Genomic DNA, 20,776 nt, shown 5'->3' on the forward strand with positions numbered 1-20,776 from the left:
AGAAAGCTGTGGGGACCATCATATAGTGTGTATGGAGCTGTGGGGATCATCATGCAGCTGTGAGAACCATCATACAGTATATATAGGGGGCCTGTGGGGGCACTCAGGACATTATTTTAGATGGGCGATTTATGTATTTGTTTTGATTGTGGCTTTGAGGGGACATTATTACTTTTGGGGAGGGGCATTGTTACTTAAAAGGGATACTCAAGGGTATCTGTTGCTTGGAGGGGACACAACTTTCAAAAGAGCATATCTAGCATGATTACTTGCTAGGTAGCACAGTGGAGGCTTTACTACTTTCTATGGGACGCTATTATTTTTATAGGCCCCCTTTATCTGGCACATTATCTTTGTAGCATTAATTGGTGGAGGGGTAATCATAGTAATGACATCATTTTTGAAGTATTCGGGTCACTGTTCCACGCTGGAAGAACAAGCAGGATGGGGAGGTTTGGCAGGTTGGGAACTGATGGGGACGGTGCTGGAAATGTGGGAAGTCAAATGTGTCTGTTGCAATCTCTGCAGGCGAATCCTAAATGGAAAGTGTGTGTGTGTGTGTGTGTGTGTGTGTGTGTGTGTGTGTGTGTGTGTGTGTGTGTGTGTGTGTGTGTGTGTGTGTGTGTGTGTGTGTGTGTGTGTGTGTGTGTGTGTTTTGTGTGTCCGGGATTGGCATCTGCACCATCATCACAGCTACAGCCACAAAATTTTGCACACTCACACATCTGGGCCCCGAGAGCGTCATAGGCTATGTTTTGAGGTGAAATTTTAACCCCGCGCATTCCAATTCACCAAACAATTTTGCCCCTATCTACATAAAGGGGAAAAAGTGAAAGGAAAAGTGTTGGAGGCAAATTGACAGCTGCCACATGTGAACAAGGGAGAATTAAAGAATGAGAGTGATGGCGCCAAAGAGTATATACCGTACAGTTGCTAAGGTGGGGCCCCGACATGGGATACTCATACTCACCACACACGGGGATATGAACACACACACAAAATGCCCCACACACTACCACCTGCTTAAACACATATACACATATACCACCCTCAGCACACACACAACGCATCTCACAAAGATTTATCAGGCTGCCAATAGCAACCAATCACAGCTCAGCTTCTATTTTGCTACAGTTAATTAATCTGAGCTGTGATTGGTTAATGTAGGCAACAAAGGACATTCTCAGTATAACAAAGCTTGTGTAAGGTAATAAGATGTCAGTTAGGGTGTGTTGGTGGAAAGGCTGATGTCAGTCACATTACTTCTATGTGAGAGGATATAGAAACTGCCAGTTACAGACTATTTTTACCACAATAATGCTACATTTTTGTTAACATATTCTATTTTGCTAACAGCAGTTATTAACCTGGGCGAAGCCGGGTAGTACAGCTAGTACTGCATATATCTGTACTGTAATCTCTGTAATATGATTGGCAGGACTTGTTTCTACAACTACATGGTCACCGTATGGTGGTAATTTCTGTCTTTTCAATAGCATTTTTTTTAAATTTAGCAACAGCTTAATGCATTTCCGTTATGCAGTGTTATGTGTATGGCACCATTATTGGTCTTTCTACAGTGCGCGTTATGTAGAGGTAATGGTCATACTATAATACTATGTACTCACTGTGTAGTGGTGATGGTAGAGGGCACTGTGTAGCGGTATTGTTTTGGCCTTGCATAGTGTATTTTAGGTTAGCAACAGTGGTATATTGTAATTATATATGTATAGATCCTCTTCTAAGTGACAGGGAGGTTGTATCGGGAAACACCTACTTTGGGGCTGGCACCTGATCTTTTAGGACCCTAGCAACGCCCCTGGTCAGGGGGGGAAGAGGACATTTTTTACAGGCTGTATATCAGCCTGAATTGAAGCTACAGGAACAATTCAAGGCTATTTTGAAATTGTAAAATCCAGACCAGAATCACTGTATAGTAACAACCCAGTTTTTGATATCACAGGTTAAAGTGGGAAAGGATCTAAATGTAACCGCCGATATTTCGGGTTGGGTCACAACTATTGCTGCATTTCTGTTCTCATTTTAAGGGTTCGCTCACATTAGCGTATAAATAATCGGTCCCATTCTCATACATTAGAGTAGGATGATTTTTTCCTCACTAGTCATCCGTGTGCTGTCTGTATTTAATCCATTTTTTACTCAGCAGCTATTAATCCTTTACAGGAGCAAGTAAGGTTTCCTATGCTACAGAATTGCAATGTATCTGTAAAAATCGGATGCCATACTGATGGTTCGTATGACATGCGATTTTTTTCTCGCAATGAACCAATTTGGGAGTCAAATTGCAGCATGCTGAATACAGCTGAGAAAAACTACGCAGATCTGCACTGCCTAATTGAATAACATTGGTCCACGTGCAATCTGATTATTATTGGATTGCACTTGTCCGATTTAAACGCTAGTGAGAGCAAACCCTACAGTTGAGAATTATTCTTGTAGCTACAATCCAGGCTTATATATGGTGGAGCTGCCAGCTTGAAAGAACATATGATATATGTCCTTCGCAGGAAAATAGTTACAAATAAAATGGAATGGACAATCACTTTAATATCCAACCAAATAGAACTCATATCACAACATTGAATATGTTACCATAATTGATTACAAAACTTAAAATTTTGCAAACCTAAAACGTTTATGATAGTTTCATCCGATGATTCATATAGTTTAGCTGGGTGTCTGACAAAGTGATGTTTTAAGACGGTCATTCTTTTACTGCAATCTTCAGTTATCTAATAAAAAAAATTAAACAAGAACAAGTTTTAGTATGAAATCTAGAACTGAAAATAGGTTTGGAAAAAAGCATAAATAACTCCATCCCTTTCTATTTACTTCTAAGAATATGCAACTATAATTACATTAAGTCATTTGAATTAAGAATGATACCCAAACTTCCTACATACAGAACCTACTGCAATAATGCTGTGAATATGAACATTTCTGCACATTAATTGTAATAAAATAAAAAATATATAAAAAAACAGCATTGCCAGTTTGATTGGTGAGTCAGGTAGTATTGTTTTCTTGTAGTTTTTATGGAGATTTTTTATTAACTAATAATATATGCAGAAATTTATGGAAAATAATTGGTTATAGATTTTAGAAATCAACCTAAAAATTGGGTGTGAATTTTAGGAGTAGGTCCAATCTGTTACACACTTATCCTTGGTATGGGCTCTACTCCATCTGACCTGGTCCACTGAACTTTTTTTGTGCTCCATGTCGGAGTTCGCAGGTGGCCTGGCTTGCTTCCATGTGATTAACCCTCAGTCAGGGGCAATATGTTTCATAACGAGTTTAGGGGCATTGCGCCTGTCAGGCACAGGCTAGAAAATTGGCTATATTTTCCTTTTTTTTTAATTTCAATGCTCTAAAAGTGATCAGTTACCTTAATATGAATGTAATAAATGAGAATACACATAATCAGGTGGAAAAAAAAATGTTTACTAACCAGAAAAGTAACACTAACCAGACAAACCACTGAAAAAAGAGAATTGAAACTAAGTGAGCTGTGCCTGTCAGATCAGTTGCCCCTGACAGAGGGTTAACTGCATGGGTCTATTTTAAGGCTTTCTAAGACACACACCTGGGCCTTGGTATGGAATCTCAAACTAGTCCTGCTGTTTGTGTGTGCACAGCAATCTGGCTGCAGGCTACAAATCATCTCCTGTAGACCATCGACTTTTAGTTTCTCAACCTACTAGTCTACAGAGTCTTGTGACTCCGAAGTGTTGGCTACCTATCCCCCAGTCTTCTCCGTGTCCAGCTACAGTTTTCAGGATGTCTTCCTGGCTGTGTGCGGCTTCCTTGGGTGCAGACTTTCCTGTTACTCCGCAGTGTTATCTGATACCTGCCTGCAGTATCCAGCATTACACTACCCAACTGCAGTGTCCTGACGTCCTCCGCCTTCCTGCGGTTCCCTGCATTCCACCTGTCTACCTGTGATTTGAGTCCCTCTACTCATCAACCTGCTGTATTGACGTCTGTGGCCCATGTACCTAACTGGACCTTGGGCTTAGAGGATAGACCTCACCCAGTGAGCTCCTTGAACTTCTCATAACATAATTAGGACCTGTTTCTGTTATGTGAGAATTTAGAATGGAAGTTGGCAAAGATTTGATTAACAAAAGTGTTTTCAAGAAGTTACAGGGACAACACAAAGAATTCTCTAGCCAAAGTTATACCCTTGGTTTTTGATTAAACAAGAATTGTGAAACACTGACATTAGGTAAAAAAGAGGAACAAAGGTTAAAGACGTCAACATAGTACAAGTTTAGAATACAGGGAACAGTACTTATTTGGGCTAAAGATGAAAGAGAAGACAAAATGTCTAAATCTCTCTCCATTCTTCATTCAATTTTTTAAGTAGATAAGATTTTATCTCTAATACAACTATGCATCGTAATAGGAAAATTAGTCCAAAGGTAACAGCAAGCATTAAAGGAGTTGTCTAACACCGCTGCCACCACTTGTAAAGATGTGCGGTTGTGGATTTTAATAATCACCTAGGCAGGTTAATGATGCAATTAGTTTTATTCCTTCCGACCACGGTGAACAGCAATTCCAGGTAAATGTCCAACAGGCAATTCTCTTAGTCCTTGAGTTTCCCACCTGGAATCAGTAGTTCCACAGCCCCGTACCAGGTGATATCCACTGTCCCCCAACTTTTGGTTGGCCCACAGCTTTTTGTATCTCCCGCCGGTATATTGGCAGTCACAGCATATGCTCCTTCAAAAATCACGACCGCAGTTCGTGATACCACCCAGCTCTCAGTCCTACTAGCAATGAATCTTCTCTTTCTCCTGTACAGGGTTCAGCCCCCTGAATTGGCAGAAGAGCTCACCCCTCCCTCCCTCAGCTAATTGTAGCTTAGCGGAGATATTTTCTCAGGTGGAACCCATCCCCTGGGTTTGCATGTGAGACTACCTATGGTGACGGAGAGAACAATGGCCTAAAGGCCCCATCACACATAACGAGATAGCTAGCGAGATCGCTAATGAGTCACGGTTTTGGTGACGCAATAGCGATCTCGTTACGTCCGACAGGTAGCAACGATCAGGCCCCTGCTGTGAGATCGCTGATGTTACAAAGCTTCCTGGACAATTCCTGGGTCGTTGCTCTCCCGCTGGGCAGTGTGCATCGCTGTATTTGACACCTTATCAACGACCTCGTTAGCGATTCAGAACTGAGACATGCAGGCGTGCATAAATTGGACTTTTCTGCGCTCCTCGTCCCCGATTGGTGGTCACTACTGCGTCCTTGTTTTTTTCAGATCCCACCAGCGTTCTCCGGCTGTGACTCCACTTTGAAGAAATCAGGCATCTTTAGCGAGGTAGGTATTGTTTGGGGTCTCAAATGAGTTTCCATTTTTAATGGAGACGCAGTAGAGATCCCATCTGACCGGAGACGCAGTGTTAAACCAAGGCCACCAATCAGAACGCAGTAGCGTCCACAAACTGGAGGTGAGGGGGCGCGGAAAAGCAATTTTATGCACGCCTTTCTGACACAGTACAGTCCCTATCAAGGTATGGATCGTTGAAATAGCTGCTGTGTGAAAGCGTCCCAACGACCACCGAGATCGTTGGTTAGATCGCTGGGGCGGCCGAGATCGTTGGAAGGTTCTGCATGTTTGACATCTCCCCAGCGATCCCAAAACCGTGACGCAATAACGATCTCGCTAGCGATCTCGTTATGTGTGACAGGGCCTTAAGGTCTTGGAGATATGGTCACTGAATGGAATAGATACCTGAGGTTGAACTGATGAGCAAACAAATCACTAACAAAACACAAAATTAAGATTGACAAAAAGGGGTGCTCAGTGTTGGAAAAGTATTTAGAAAGTGGCCAGGTCCTCACAGCTGTCTTTAAACTTTGTGTTTGAATCTAGACGGCAGAATGTTGGAAGTTTGTAAAATACTCACTGTCAGCATTCTGCACCGTTGCCTAGGTACCAAACTTCAACATGTGACCATCCTCCTTTCTTATTTTGGAGGATCAGGTCACATACAAACTAATCTTTTCTGGTCTGGAGTCTAGTTATAACTTTACAACTCACATTACACCCAGTCTGCAGCAGGTCCTCCTTCCTCTAGTTCTGCTTCTGCGCAATAGCTGGAAGCAATTCCAACACACGTGCAGTAAGCCTTTTCAGTCTTCTGCTGCCATCACACTGTGCATTAGTTTGAGACAGTGCTGGCCTAGGGACTGCAGGCCGGCTCTTTAAGAATGCTTAGCGGCCTAAGCTGTTTAATCAGCTCTAAGGAAGGACATTTCAAACATTCACAACAAGCGCTGTGACTATATATGGAGACATCTCTCGTATCTGCTGATTGGACAGATGAATCCAATTAGCGGTTTCAGTGCTGGCATGGGGATGACATCCCCTGCATAGAAGCCAGCGGTGTGACTATAATTGAAGTATGACTCCTTTTACAGACTTTCTGCATTCATACAGCTGGGTGAACTGATCTGTCCAATCAGCTGTAAGGAGGGACGTTTTAAATACAGTCACAGCTCTGTCTCTTGTGCAGGCGATGCCAGCATGGAAAAAGCCGATTGGACTGAGAGGTCCAATCAGTTGGAAGGAGGGAAATGTATATTCACAGGGCCATTATATGAATAACAGTGCTGTACAAATGTTGATTAAACATGTTAGTCCAATTAGCTTTTATCATTGCAATTGTCAAAAGTCCTAGGTGTATCTATGTATGTGACTAATAAATATTTTTAAAAGAAATGTTATTTGTGCTTTGTAGTGGACCCCTTCTAAATTTTCCAGAGGACATTTCTGGAACTGCAATCCCTCAAACAACTAAAGAGGTATACCTATTTCATATATATATGTGACTGCAGACTTCTGAAACCTTACATTGCGCACAGTGCTATGAGCATTCTCCAGTGCCGGGAATGAGTGGTGCATGGCTGAAAGTATGCAATTTGCATGCATACGGTCACGTGCCGACTAGACATAAGCAGCCTCGCTCAATGCAAGTATACTGAGCAAGCTTTTTATTTTCCCTCTGACAAAGCCATGTGAGGGCTCGTTTTTTGAGGGACTAGTTGTACTTTTTGAATTACGCCATTCATTTCATCATATAGTTTACTGGAAAATGGGAAAAAAATCCAAGTGAAGGGAAATTGCAGAAAAACACCCTCGCAATTCCACTATTGATTTTTGGGGTTTATTTTCTCGGTGTTCAGTGTAAATATGATTGTCCAGGTCAGTATGATTATGACAATATCAAACTTCTATATTTTTTTTATTTAAGCATTGAAAAAAAAATTCAGAAATTTGTAGAAAAAAAAAGACAAACCCTAAAATTAGCTTGAATCACCGTTTTACAAAACCCCTAACTTATTGATTTTTCAGTCAATGGAGCTGTGTGGGGGATGATATTTTGCATGGTAATGTGTTTCTATTGATACTATTTTGGGGTGTATACAATTATGTGATCACTTCTTATTGCATTTTCATAATATAGTTGCAGCAACCAAAAACCAGCAGTTGTGGCTTATCTAGTTTTTTTTTCTCATATCTTTTATAGAATGGGTTAAAGGGATTGTCAGGCCTTGGGATACAAGTCTGCATGCATTTTTAACCCCTTAAAGTGATTGTCCAGCCTACAAGTCTACTGTCACTCTATGACACATTCCGACTAGACTGTGTCCTGCCTCGCTCAATACACTTGCTTTAAACCAGGGCATGCACATCTAGTCGACAGATGGCCGCATGTATGCAAATTGACAGCTTGCTTTCACATGACTACCGACTTTCAGCGCCGGAACAAGAGAATACTGACCGCACACACAAGTATCAATAAACATAAGTGACCCAGTGCCATTGGTAGTCATAAATGCCCATGCTATCACACTGCCTCCACCATGTTATACAGGGGATAAGTTGTGCTTTGGATCATGAGCCATTCCAAATCTTATCCATATTTCTTCTACCCATCATTCAGGTACAGGTTGATCTTACTTTCATCTGTCCAAAGAATGCTTTTCTATTACTGTGATGGCTTATTTAGATGGTTTTTGGCAAAGTATAATCTGGCCTTTCTATTTTTAAGGTGGATTAATGGTTTGCACCTTGTGGTGAACCCTCTGTATTTTCTCTCATGAAGTCTTCTCTTTATTGTAGACTTAGGCTGTGTGCCCACGTAGCATTTTTCAAGCGTTTTTGATGCGGAATTTCCGCAGCGTAAACGCTTGAAAAACGCTTGGTAACACGCACCCCATGGTCCCCAATGGGATTCCGCAAGTTCTATGCACATGCTGCGGATTTTTCCGCAGCGTTTATGCTGCGTTCAAAAATCCGCAGCATGTCATTTAATTTTGCGTTTCCGCAAGCAGAATTGCCTTTGTTCAATGCATAAAAAACGCAAGGCAATTCCGCATGTGGAAAACGCGTGATAAACGCGCGAAAAAAGCGCGATAAACGCGTGCGGAATTCCGCATGCGTTTTTCCGGGAGAGGACTTGCATTTATGCAGCAGAAATTTTCTGCTTCATAAATGCAACGTGGGCACATAGCCTTACAGGTGCATCTCACTAAATTAGAATATAATCAAAAAGTTAATTTATTTAAGTTCTTCAATACAAAAAGTGAAACTCATTTTATATACAGTCATTACAAACAGAGTGATCTATTTCAAGAGTTTATTTCTGTTAACGTTGATGATTATGGCTTACAGCCAATGAAAACACAAAAGTCATTATCTCAGTAAATTAAAATAATTAACAAAATTCACCTGCAAAGATTTCCTAAGCGTTTAAAAAGGTCCCTTAGTCTGTTTCAGTAGGCTTCATAATCATGGGGAAGACTGCAGGCTTGACGGATGTCCAGAAGGCAGTCATTGACACACTCCACAAGGTCCCAGAGTTCCAATTTTCATTTGGAAATCAAGGTCCCAGGGTCTAGAGGAAGAGTGGAGAGGCCACAATCCAAACTGCTTGAGGTCTAGTGTGAAGTTTCCACAATCAGTGATGGTTTGGGGAGCCAAGTCATCTGCAAGTATAGGACCACTGTGTTTTATCAAGACCAAAGTCAGCGCAGCCGTCTACCAGGAAATTTTAAGGCATTTCATGCTTCCCTCTGCCGACAAGCTTCTTGGAGATGGAAATTTCATTCTCCAGCAGGACTTGGCACCTGTCCACACTGCCAAAAGTACCAATACCTGGTTTAAAAACAACAGTATCACTGTGCTTCATTGGCCAGCAAACTCGCCTGACCTTAACCCCATAGAGAATTTATGGGGTTCTGTCAAGAAGATGATGAGAGACACCAAACCCAACAAAGCAGACGAGCTGGAAGGCTCCTATCAAAGCAACCTGGGCTTCCAGAACACCTCAGCAGTGCCACAGGGTGATCACCTCCATGCCACGCTGCATTGATGCAGTAATTGATGCAAAAGGGGCCCTGACCAAGTATTGAGTGCATTTACTGAACATACATTTCAGTAGGCCAACATTTCGGATTTTAAAAACATTTTTCAAGCTGATGTTATAAAGTATTCTAATTTACTGAGATAATTACTTTTGTGTTTTCATTGGCTGTAAGCCACAATCATCAACGTTAACAGAAATAAACACTTGAAATAGATCACTCCGTTTGTAATGACTTTATATAATATATGAGTTTCACTTTTTGTATTGAAGAACTAAAATAAATTAACTTTTTGATGATATTCTAATTTAGTGAGATGCACCTGTAGATACAGAAACACCTACTTCCTGTAGAGTCTTCATTTGGGTGGATGTTATGAATGGGTTTTTCTTCACCATAGAAAGGATTCTGCGATCATCCGCCACTATTGCCTTCCATGGACGTCCAGGGTTTTTTAAGTTCTCAAGCGTTCCTTTTTTTTTTTCAGCCCAATGATGGTGTTTTTTTTCTTTTGAGAGACCATTTGATCGCTTGTTGTGGGTTTACAGCAACAGTTTCCAAATGCAAATGCCACACCTGAAATCAGCTCCCTTTGTCTATGAGAGCCTCATTCTGGCTTTCATAGACTTGCATTGAGAGCTTGTGACGTAGCTTTTGACTTCCAGCCAGTCAGAAGCTGTGGTCACAAGATCGGAGCGGTCCCGAAAAACTGTGAAGCTGCCGGAGGGTGAGTATATGACTGGGGCAGGGGACATACGTTTAAAGCACCACTCCAGCGGTGAAAAAAAATGCTAGAGTGGTGCTTTAAGGAAAGGCTGTTTATTGTTGGAGGTAATATCAATTCCTCTCTAAATCCTATTGTAGATTCCTCAACTGGACTATCTTATTCTATAAGGACAGCCAGAAAATACACATACACTTTCCACTTAACTGATCCCTGGAGACTTCACAACCCTTCTATCAAAGACTTGCACTTGTTCGCTTTTCGACTCCTCTTACCAGCGTTTAGATTATTTTGTGTTAGGAATCCTTGCTGTGGATGCATTCATCGTCCTCCGGTTTCCAGACTGCTCCACCGCTCTGTCAACGCTTGGCACAGGCTTGGCATCCACCAGATGCCAAGAAATCACCGCCTATCTGTTTATTATTCCCCAAAATCCCCGCCTATGTGTTTATTTATCATATTCCTCCCCTCCCCTGCACGTCACAGGGCCCCGTGACATCCCTGACTTCCCAGGGATGCGCAAAGTGCCGCTCACATAGAGCACGCCATGCTTCCTCCCGGCCCGTCTCTCTGTGCACTGCGCCGCAAGAATCTATTGCGCAGGCGCCCGGAAGTGACAGTGACTCCCCGATGCCTGCGCAATAGAACCCCGCAGCGCAGTGCACAGACAGACGGGGCTGAGGGGAAGCAAAGCGCGCTTTATGTGAGCGGCGCTTTGCGCATGCCCAGGAAGTCAGGGAGCACAGTGCAAGTCACAGGGCCCTGTCACGTGCAAGGGAGGGAGGGAATATGGTAATCAAGCACATAGGCGGGGATTTCAGGGAATAATAAACAGATAGGCGAGGATTTCTAGGCGCCTTTCTGTGCAAAAAGGAGTTTATAACAATACTTTTCTCTGCAATCAAACCTCTACTATGAGCCATACAGGTATGTATAGATTTACTTTTCTACAACCTGTATGCCCAAAGTAGAAGTCTGATATCTTTCAGGGGGTGACAGATTCCCTTAAACTATCCGGACATTCAATGAGACATAGTATCTTCTGGGTGTGCTAAAAGCTATAAGTTCTTATCCATAATTCTAGACAACTACCTCTCTCAACTGGCAGATGAACAAACCAGGGGAGGTAATCTGCTGGATCTGGTCCTGTCAAATAGACCAGATACAATTTCTGATCTACAGGTGTGGGAGCATTTGGGATGCAGTGACCATAATATAGCAAGTTTCAATGTAATTTTCAATCAAACATTCAAAAGGGGAAATGCAAAAACCTGGAACTTTATGGACACTGATTTCAACAAATTAAGGGAAGAGCTTAATTGGGTAGACTGGGACCATGTCATGGTAACTTGGGACACCGAACATAAATGGGGCATGTTTAAGGAAATACTACTAGAATCCTTTAGAAAATGTATACCCTCTGGTAATAAAATGTCCAGGAATAACAAGAAACCAGTATAGCAACCTAGTAACATAGTCTTCCTTCAACCTTAAAAACCAAGTCTGTCAAGGTAAAATATTACAGTACAGACCAAAAGTTTGGACACACCTTCTCATTTAAATTTTTTTTTTGCATTTTCATGACTATGAAAATTGTACAATCACACTGAAGGCATCAAAACTATGAATTAACACATGTGGAATTATATACTTTAACAAAAAAGCGTAAAACAACTGAAAATATGTCTTATATTCTAGGTTCTTCAAAGTAGCCACCTCTTGCTTTGATGACTGCTTTGCAGACTCTTGGCATTCTCTTGATGAGCTTCAAGAGGTAGTCACCGGAAATGGTCTTCCAACAATCTTGAAGGAGTTCCCAGAGATGCTTAGCACTTGTTGGCCCTTTTGCCTTCACTCTGCGATCCAGCTCACCCCAAACCATCTCGATTGGGTTCAGGTCTGGTGACTGTGGAGGCCAGGTCATGTGGCGCAGCACCCCATCACTCTCCTTATTGGTCAAATAGCCCTTACACAGCCTGGAGGTATGTTTGGGGTCATTGTCCTGTTGAAAAATAAATGATGGTCCAACTAAACGCAAACCGGATGGAACAGCATGCTGCTGCAAGATGCTGTGGTAGCCATGCTGGTTCAGTATGCCTTAAATTTTGAATAAATCCCCAAAAGTGTCACCAGCAAAGCACCCACACACCATCACACCTCCTCCTCCAAGCTTCACGGTGGGAACCAGACATGTAGAGTCCATCCGTTCACATTTTCTGCATCGCACAAAGACACGGTGGTTGGAACCAAAGATCTCAAATTTGGACTCATCACACCAAAGCACAGATTTCCACTGGTCTAATGTCCATTCCTTGTGTTCTTTAGCCCAAAAAAAGTCTCTTCTGCTTGTAGCCTGTCCTTAGCAGTGGTTTCCTAGCAGCTATTTTACCATGAAGGCCTGCTGCACAAAGTCTCCTCTTAACAGTTGTTGAAGAGATGTGTCTGCTGCTAGAACTCTGTGTGGCATTGACCTGGTCTCTAATCTGAGCTGCTGTTAACCTGCGATTTCTGAGGCTGGTGACTCGGAGAAACTTATCCTCAGAAGCAGAGGTGACTCTCGGTCTTCCTTTCCTGGGGCGGTCCTCATGTGAGCCCGTTTCTTTGTAGCGCTTGATGGTTTTTGCAACTGCACTTGGGGACACTTTCAAAGTTCTCCCATTTTTCTGACTGACTGACCTTCATTTCTTAAAGTAATGATGGCCACTCATTTTTCTTTACTTAGTCCTACTGAATAGACTGTTAGCAGCTATCAGCTGTGTACCCACCTGACTTCTGCACAACACAACTAATGGTCCCAACCCCATTTATAAGGCAAGAAATCCCACTTATTAAACCTGACAGGACACACCTGTGAAGTGTAAACCATTTCCAGTGACTACCTCTTGAAGCTCATCAAGAGAATGCCAAGAGTGTGCAAAGCAGTCATCAAAGCAAAAGGTGGCTACTTTGAAGAACCTAGAATATAAGACATATTTTCAGTTGTGTCACACTTTTTTGTTAAGTATATAATTCCACATGTGTTAATTCATAGTTTTGATGACTTCAGTGTGAATGTACAATTTTCATAGTCATGAAAATACAGAAAAATCTTTAAATGAGAAGGTGTGTCCAAACTTTTGGTCTGTACTGTATATGCACATGGATTATGTTAATAGTTAATGAATATATAACTAACAGCTTCTGTTCTAATTTGTAGACATGAACAACTAAATGATTTCCTGGGAATGACGTATGCATGTGCATGGCTGATAACAGAGAGATTCATGTCGAGTTGGCAAAGATGGCGCTGAGAGACGAACTCACCCCCTCCCATCGGAATTCCTAAGGCGTTGCTCAGACCAAGAGTTACATAGATGAACAAATTACAGAAAAGAGCAATAAATTTTACTAATCCCACATAGAAGGAGAATACTATATAACCCCATGTCTACATAATAAAGCATGTCATTTGCGTGGTTCAGTCTCTGAGTGAAGTTTTTCAACCAGATTAGCAGATTTGGTTAATTAGCTTCTCTGCATGCACTCAGACATCTTTAATTTGGAGGAGAGCAGTTACCTAGTGTATCTTAAATTGGTGAAACCTCCACAAGTCCATCTAGTTCAACCCATAGCCTAACATGTTGATCCAGAGGAAAGCAAAAAAAAACATATGACAAACACTAAGCTCCACATTGGGGAAAAAAATTCCTTCCTGACTCCACATACGGCAATTAGACTAGTTCCCTGGATCAACGCCCTATCAAGGAATCTAGAATATATTGTTAGAACCCTCCTGTTTGTTTATTCCATCTTGTGTTTTGCAGTCACGTGACCATCTGCCTTTTATTCGAACTCCACCCTTTTGGCTGTGCTGGACCTTCAGTGTATGACTGTTTCTCTAGCCAGGTGCTTCTGTGCCTTTCTCTGTCAGTTCGTTTGGTCCGCCTTGGACCTCTAGTACATTTTTGTCTGTTTGTCTTTTTGCGTTCCGCAACAACTTCTCTGTTTAGGAGGTGTCCCATTTTTTGTTCCAGTCCTTATTTCTTTTAGGGACCCCTCCCCTAATGCTATAGGTCTTCGTTCAGACTAGCCGAGGACTAAAGCAGGTCTGTTCGCTAGGAACAGGCAGCCCGCCACATCGTAGGGATTCAGCTTAGTTTTACAGTAGGGACAGTTTTCCCTTATCTTTCCTTAGTTCATGTTGCAGATCATAACATATATAACCTGTAATATTATACTTTTCAAGAAAGGCATCCATGCCCTTCTTAAATTTTAGTAGTGAATCACTCATTACAACATCATGCAGCAGAGAGTTCCATAGTCTCACTGCTCTTACAGTAAAGAATCCGCGTCTGTGATTATGATTAAACCTTGTTTCCTCCAAACGTAGAAGATGTCCCCTTGTTCCCGTCTCAGAGTAAAAAGATCAGTAGAAAGGTATTTGTACTGTCCCCTCATATTTGCACATAGCAATAAGATCACCCCTAAGCCTTAGTTTTTCCAAACTAAATAACCCCAAGTGTAGTAACCTGTCTTGGTATTGCAGAACCCCCAGTCCTCTAATAACCTTGGTCGCTCTTCTCTGCACCCCCTCTAGTTCAGCTATGTCTTTCTTATACACCGGAGACCAGAACTGTACACAGTATTCTAAGTGTGGTCGCACTAGTGACTTGTATAGAGGTAAAATTATGCTCTCCTCATGAGCATCTATGCCTCTTTTAATGCATCCCATTATTTCATTTGCCTTTGCAGCAGCAGCCTGACACTGGCCACCAAACGTGAGCTTGTCGTCCACCAATACACCCAGGTCTTTTTCAGTGACAGTTTTGCCCAGTGTTTTACAATTAAGCATATAATTATACATTTTATTTCCTCTGCCCAAGTGCATTACCTTACATTTATCCCCATTAAAGCTCATTTGCCATTTATCAGCCCAAGTTTCTAGTTTACATAGATCCTCCTGTAATATAAAATTGTCCTCCATAGTATAGATTACCCTGCAGAGTTTAGTGTCTTCTGCAAATATTGAAATATTACTCTGTATCCTCCCTACAATGTCATTAATAAATATATAAAAAAAAAGCGGGCCCAATACTGACCCCTGTGGTACCCCACTGTTAATTGTGACCCAGTCTGAGTGTGTTCCATTAATAACCACCCTTTGTTTCCTATCACTGAGCCAGTTCTTAACCCACATACATATATTTTCCCCTATCCGAATTGTTCTCATTTTATGTATCAACCTTTTGTGTGGAACCTTATCAAAAGCTTTTGAAAAGTCCATATACACAACATCCACTGCATTTCCTTGGTTCAGTCCGGAACTTACCTCTTCATAAAAGCTGATCAGATTAGTTTGACAGGAATGGTCCCTCGTAAACCTATGTTGATATTGGGTCATGAGTAGTGTTGAGCGATACCTTCCGATATCGGGAAATATCGGATCGGATTGGATCGGACAGATACCCAAAAAGTATCGGATATTGCCGATTCAGATACCGGAAACCAATGCAAGTCAATGGGACACAAATATCGGAATAAAAATAAACCCTTTCTTTCCTTGTAGGTTAATTCTACATGAAGGAAAACAGCTAAGAATAATGTAGAATGTATTACATGAAAAGCCGGCAATTCAGCAGCGGCATACACCGGTACCCGACAATTTAGAACAGAAAGAATAGAACATCACACATAGATTAGATAGATAGAAACATGTCAGTCACATATTTAAGAAGTATAGTGACAGTGTTGGTTACTGTACTTGTCATTTAGTGTAAAGGATTTATTAAAAAAAATAACAGTGTTTTCATGCACTGTCTCTTTAAAAAAGCCGGCCGGCAATTCAGCAGCGGTACCCAACAATTTAGAATAGAAAGAATAGAGAATCACACATAGATTAGATAGACAGAAACATGTCAGTCACATATATAAGAAGTACAGTGATAGTGTTGATTACTGTACTTGTCATTTAGTGTTAAAATTAAGGATTTATAGAAAAAAAAATTGGCGTGGGGTTCCCCTTAATTTTAGTCTCTAGCGGAGGTTAAGCAGACGGCTGGGGCAGATGTTTGAAGCCTGGGAAGGAGGTAATATCCACGGAGCTTCCCAGGCTACTAATATCAGCCCCCAGCTGAATACCTAGCCTTTACTAGCTATTAAAATGGGGGACCCCCAAAAAATTGATGTGGGGGTCCCCCCTATTTTAATAGCTAGCAAAGGCTAGGCAGACAGCTGGGGGCTGATATTAATAGCCCAGGAAGGGTGCCATTAATATTGGCCCCCTCCCAGGCTAGAAACACCAGCCGTCAGCCGCCCCAGAAATGGCGCATCCATAGGATGTGCCAATTCTGGCACTTAGCCTTGCTCTTCCCACTGCCCTGTAGCGGTGGCAGTGGGGTAATAGGGCTGGGGTTGATGTCAGATTATAATGCCAGCTGACATCAAGCCTAGGTTAGTAATGGAGAGGCGTCTATAAGACACCCCCATTACTAACCCCATAGTCAAAGTTAAAAAAAAAACCACAAACACCCAGAATAAAGTCCTTTAATTGAAATAAAGACACAATTCTTTATTGTTCTAAATTAAACCATACTTACCATCACGCCCATTCCAGCTGAAGCCAACGATCTCCTGCAATAAAAGTAAAATAATAAAGAAACATCATCCTTACCTTTCCATGGTTCCCACGACGGCTCCAGCTCTGCTACATTCACATGAAAGGCTGGATCGCAGGAGAACGCTGCCATCCAGCTTTCCATGCCGCAGAGACTGAGAAGCGCAGGCATGCTTGCGCTCCTCAGTGTCTGGCTGTGACGGCATAAAGATGAGCCGAGGTCATGTCCAATGAACTCAGCTCACCTCATGCACGTCACTGACAGCGTGGGAGAATTCTCACGCTGAAGCGCTGAGTGCAGGACAATTTTCCCACGCTGACAGTGACGTGCATGAGGTGAGCTGAGTTCACTGGACATGACCTCGGCTCATCTTTATGCCATCACAGCCAGACACTGAAGAGCGCAAGCATGCCTGCGCTTCTCAGTGTGTGCGGCATGGCAAGCTGGATGGCAGCGTTCTGCTGCGGTCCAGCTTGTCATGTTAATGTAGCAGAGCTGAAGCTGTCGTGTGAACCATGGAAAGGTAAGGATGAGGTTGGTTTATTATTTTTCTTTTATTGCAGGAGATCGTTGGCTTCAGCTGGAATGGGCATGATGGTAAGTATGGTTTAATTTAGAACATTAAAAAATTGTGTGTTTATTTCAATTAAAGGACTTTACTCTGCGTGTTTGTGTTTTTTTTTAACTTTGACTATGGGGTTAGTAATGGGGGTGTCTTATAGACGCCTCTCCATTACTAACCTGGGCTTGATGTCAGCTTATAATGCCAGCTGACATCAACCCCAGCCCTATTACCCCACTGCCACCGCTACAGGGCAGTGGGAAGAGCGAGGCTAAGTGCCAGAATTGGCGCATCCTGTGGATGCGCCATTTCTGGGGTGGCTGACGGCTTGGGTTTCTAGCTTGGGAAAACTGTTATTTTTTTTTTAATAAATCCTTTATTTTAACACTAAATGACAAGTACAGTAATCAACACTGTCACTGTACTTATTATATATGTGACTGACATGTTTCTATCTATCTAATCTATGTGTGATGCTCTATTCTTTCTGTTATAAATTGTCGGGTAGCGATGCTGAATTTCCGGCCGGCTTTTTTAAAGAGACGGTGCATGAAAACACTTATTTTTTTTAATAAATCCTTTAACACTAAATGACAAGTACAGTAAGCTGAGCGCTGCCATCCAGCTTGTCATCCTTCAGAGACACTGCAGAGCGCAGGCATTATGGGAACTTCCGATTCCGGTATTCGATATTCTAGAAGTATCGGAACTCAGTATCGGAACTCAGATACCGCGAATATCGGTCGATACCCGATATTTCAGTATCGGAATGCTCAACACTAGTCATGAGGTTATTCTTCTTCAGATACTCTAGTATAGCATCTCTTAGAAAACCCTTCAGGATTTTACCCACAGTAGAGGTTAAGCTTACTGGCCTATAATTTCCAAGTTTGTTTTTTGTACCCTTCTTGAATATTGGCACCACATTTGCTATACACCAGTCCTGTGGTACAGACCCTGTTATTATGGAATCTTTAAAGATTAAGGATTAATAAGACAGTACAAAGTTTAATAAGACAAAAACAAAGGGCATTCAAAATCTTGGAAGGCCAAGAATACAGAAATAGCATTTTAGGAGTATAAAGATCTAAATAAGAAATGTAAAAAAGAAATCAAGCTAGAAAAGTCAGCTACAGAGAAACAAATTACCAGCGACAGTAAACTAAATCCCCCCAAAAAATGTATAAATACATCAATGCCAAAAAGAAAAAACAGATGGTATCGGCCCCTTAAAGGATGATAATAGCAAGATAATTAGAGGAAAAAGAAAAGGCTGAGATATTAAACAGGCACTTTTCATCCATGTTAACCAACGAACCATCTGTTCTAGGTATCTTTCAACAGGGCAAAAATCAAAGTTCACCACCTGATATAACTAGTTTAACATAAAAAGAAGTACGACTGAGTTTGAGCAAATTAAACACTGCCAAATCCCCCAGCACAGATGGCATTCATCCACGGTTACTGAGGGAATTGAGATCAGTAATTGACAAACCACTGTATCTCATATTTTTAGACTCTCTTGTAACAGGGGTAGGGTCACAGGATTTGAGGATGGCTGATGTGGTACCGATATTTAAGAAAGGTAAGAAGGTGGTTCCAGGTAACTACCGTCCGGTAAGTCTAACATCATTAGTGTGCAATGTTTTTGAGGGCATCATAAGAGATGACCTGCAGAGTTATATCACAGAGAATATAATAAATGATAATCAGCACGGATTCATGAAAAATAGGTCGTGTCTAACCAACATGAGGAGGTAAGTACAAATCTGGATGTTGGTAATGCGGCTGATGTGATTTATCTGGACTTTGCAAAGGCATTTGATACTGTACCACATAACAGCCTTATACTGAAGCTACAGAAGCAAGGACTTGGGGCAACTATATGCAGAGGGGTTATGAATTGGCTAAATGACAGGAAACAAAGTTGTCATAAATGGTACGTCTTCTAAATGGGACATAATCAGCAGTGGGGTGCCGCAGGGATCTGTGCTAGGACCTGTTCTTTTTATCCTCGGTATTAATGACCTTGTGGATGGAATTGGGAGTAAAGCAATAGTCTTCGCAGATGACCCCAAACTATGCAGGATATTAAAATCTGATCTTGACATTACGATATTGCAAAACGATCTGAATAATAAGTCTGAATGGGCACCTAGGATAGAGTAATCCAATTCTATTGCTGCATATACATTAAATGGAAGTATACGCGGGATATAGAACAGAAGAAGGACTTGGGTATTCTGGTTACAAGTAAGCTGAGCAGCAGTACTCAATGTCAAGCAGCAGACACAAAAGCAAACAAGATTTTAGGATGTATAAAAAGAGAAATAAAATCCTGCAATCGCAATGTACTGTTACCCTTTCATAAATCACTGGTGATGCCACATATAGAATATGGAATCCAGTTTCGTGCTCTACATTTTAAAAAGGATATTCAGAATTTAGTCAGTTCAAAGGCGGGCAACTAGATTATTACAAGGGATGGATGGACTCTCATATGATGAGAGGTTGAAAAAAGTTGGGCTTTTTTAGCTTAAAAAAAAGACGCCTCAGAGGAGATCTCATTTACATGTACAAATATATGTGTGCTCAGTATAAAGTACTGGCACATGACTTATTCCATCCAAATACCATACTAAGAACCAGGAGGCACTCATGGGTGGAAGAAAGGCGATTCCGGCACCTAAATAGGAAAGGGTTCTTTACAGTCAGAGCAGTCAGACTGTGGAATGCCAAGAGTTAGTAATGGCAGACACTATAACAGCTTTTAAAAAAGGGCTGGATGGTTTTCTCGATATACATAACATTGTGGGTTATAGTTAAATTAGTGACAAAATGTACAATTGGTGGAGGAAGGTTGAACTTAATGGTCCTAGGTCTTTATTCAACCTATGTAACTATGATGGTTATCCTTAGATTTTAGGTGGTTATTTAAAGTGAACCTGTCATGTAAGTTGGAGAATGTAAACTGCCCCCAGGTTGTTTTTAGCAATGCAATGTGCATCACTAACACGCTTTTTGCATTAAAATTGGCGCTATAATCTTTAATAAAAACCACTTTATATACTTAGATCTTACTTGTTTACTGCGCATGCGCGGGGCCAATCATCACTGCACACACGCGGCTTTACAATACACATTGCACAAGCGTGGGTAACCGTATACAGTGCACAAGCGCGGGACTTCAACAAAACTATTCATGTGATGGCGCAAACAGGGGACAATTCAAATTGAGTGGGCGGGGACAAGCCGGACTGAATACAGTAATTAACACCCCTATGACTATTCGAGCAAGTAAGATATAAGTATAAAAAGATTTTTACTAAAAATTATAGCGCCGATTTTAATGCAAAAAGCAAGTTAGTGAAGCACATTGCATCACTAACAACCACCTGGGGCCAGTTTACATGCTCCTACTGACATGACCGGTTCCCTTTAAGGCCTGCTTCTAATCCAGTTCAGGGCTGTTTATTCAGTTCCCTTGCATAG

The 20,776-nt window shown here is 41.6% G+C and overlaps 1 protein-coding gene across 2 annotated transcripts in view; it reads right to left on the reverse strand.

The window, feature by feature from the left end:
* The window catches only part of PGAP1 (post-GPI attachment to proteins inositol deacylase 1), a 1,100,814-nt gene that overhangs the window by 829,602 nt on the left and 250,436 nt on the right, over positions 1-20,776 (reverse strand). For both annotated transcript variants that reach the window (XM_073647815.1, XM_073647814.1), the window contains exon 8: positions 2,648-2,753. In XM_073647815.1, coding sequence (XP_073503916.1) covers positions 2,648-2,753 — 106 coding nt within the window. The remainder of the gene's footprint in view (positions 1-2,647; positions 2,754-20,776) is intronic.

The sequence above is a fragment of the Phyllobates terribilis genome, unplaced genomic scaffold, assembly GCF_046119375.1.
Source record: "Phyllobates terribilis strain yellow unplaced genomic scaffold, ASM4611937v1 Scaffold_9__5_contigs__length_417890890, whole genome shotgun sequence".
NCBI classification, from domain to species: domain Eukaryota; kingdom Metazoa; phylum Chordata; class Amphibia; order Anura; family Dendrobatidae; genus Phyllobates; species Phyllobates terribilis.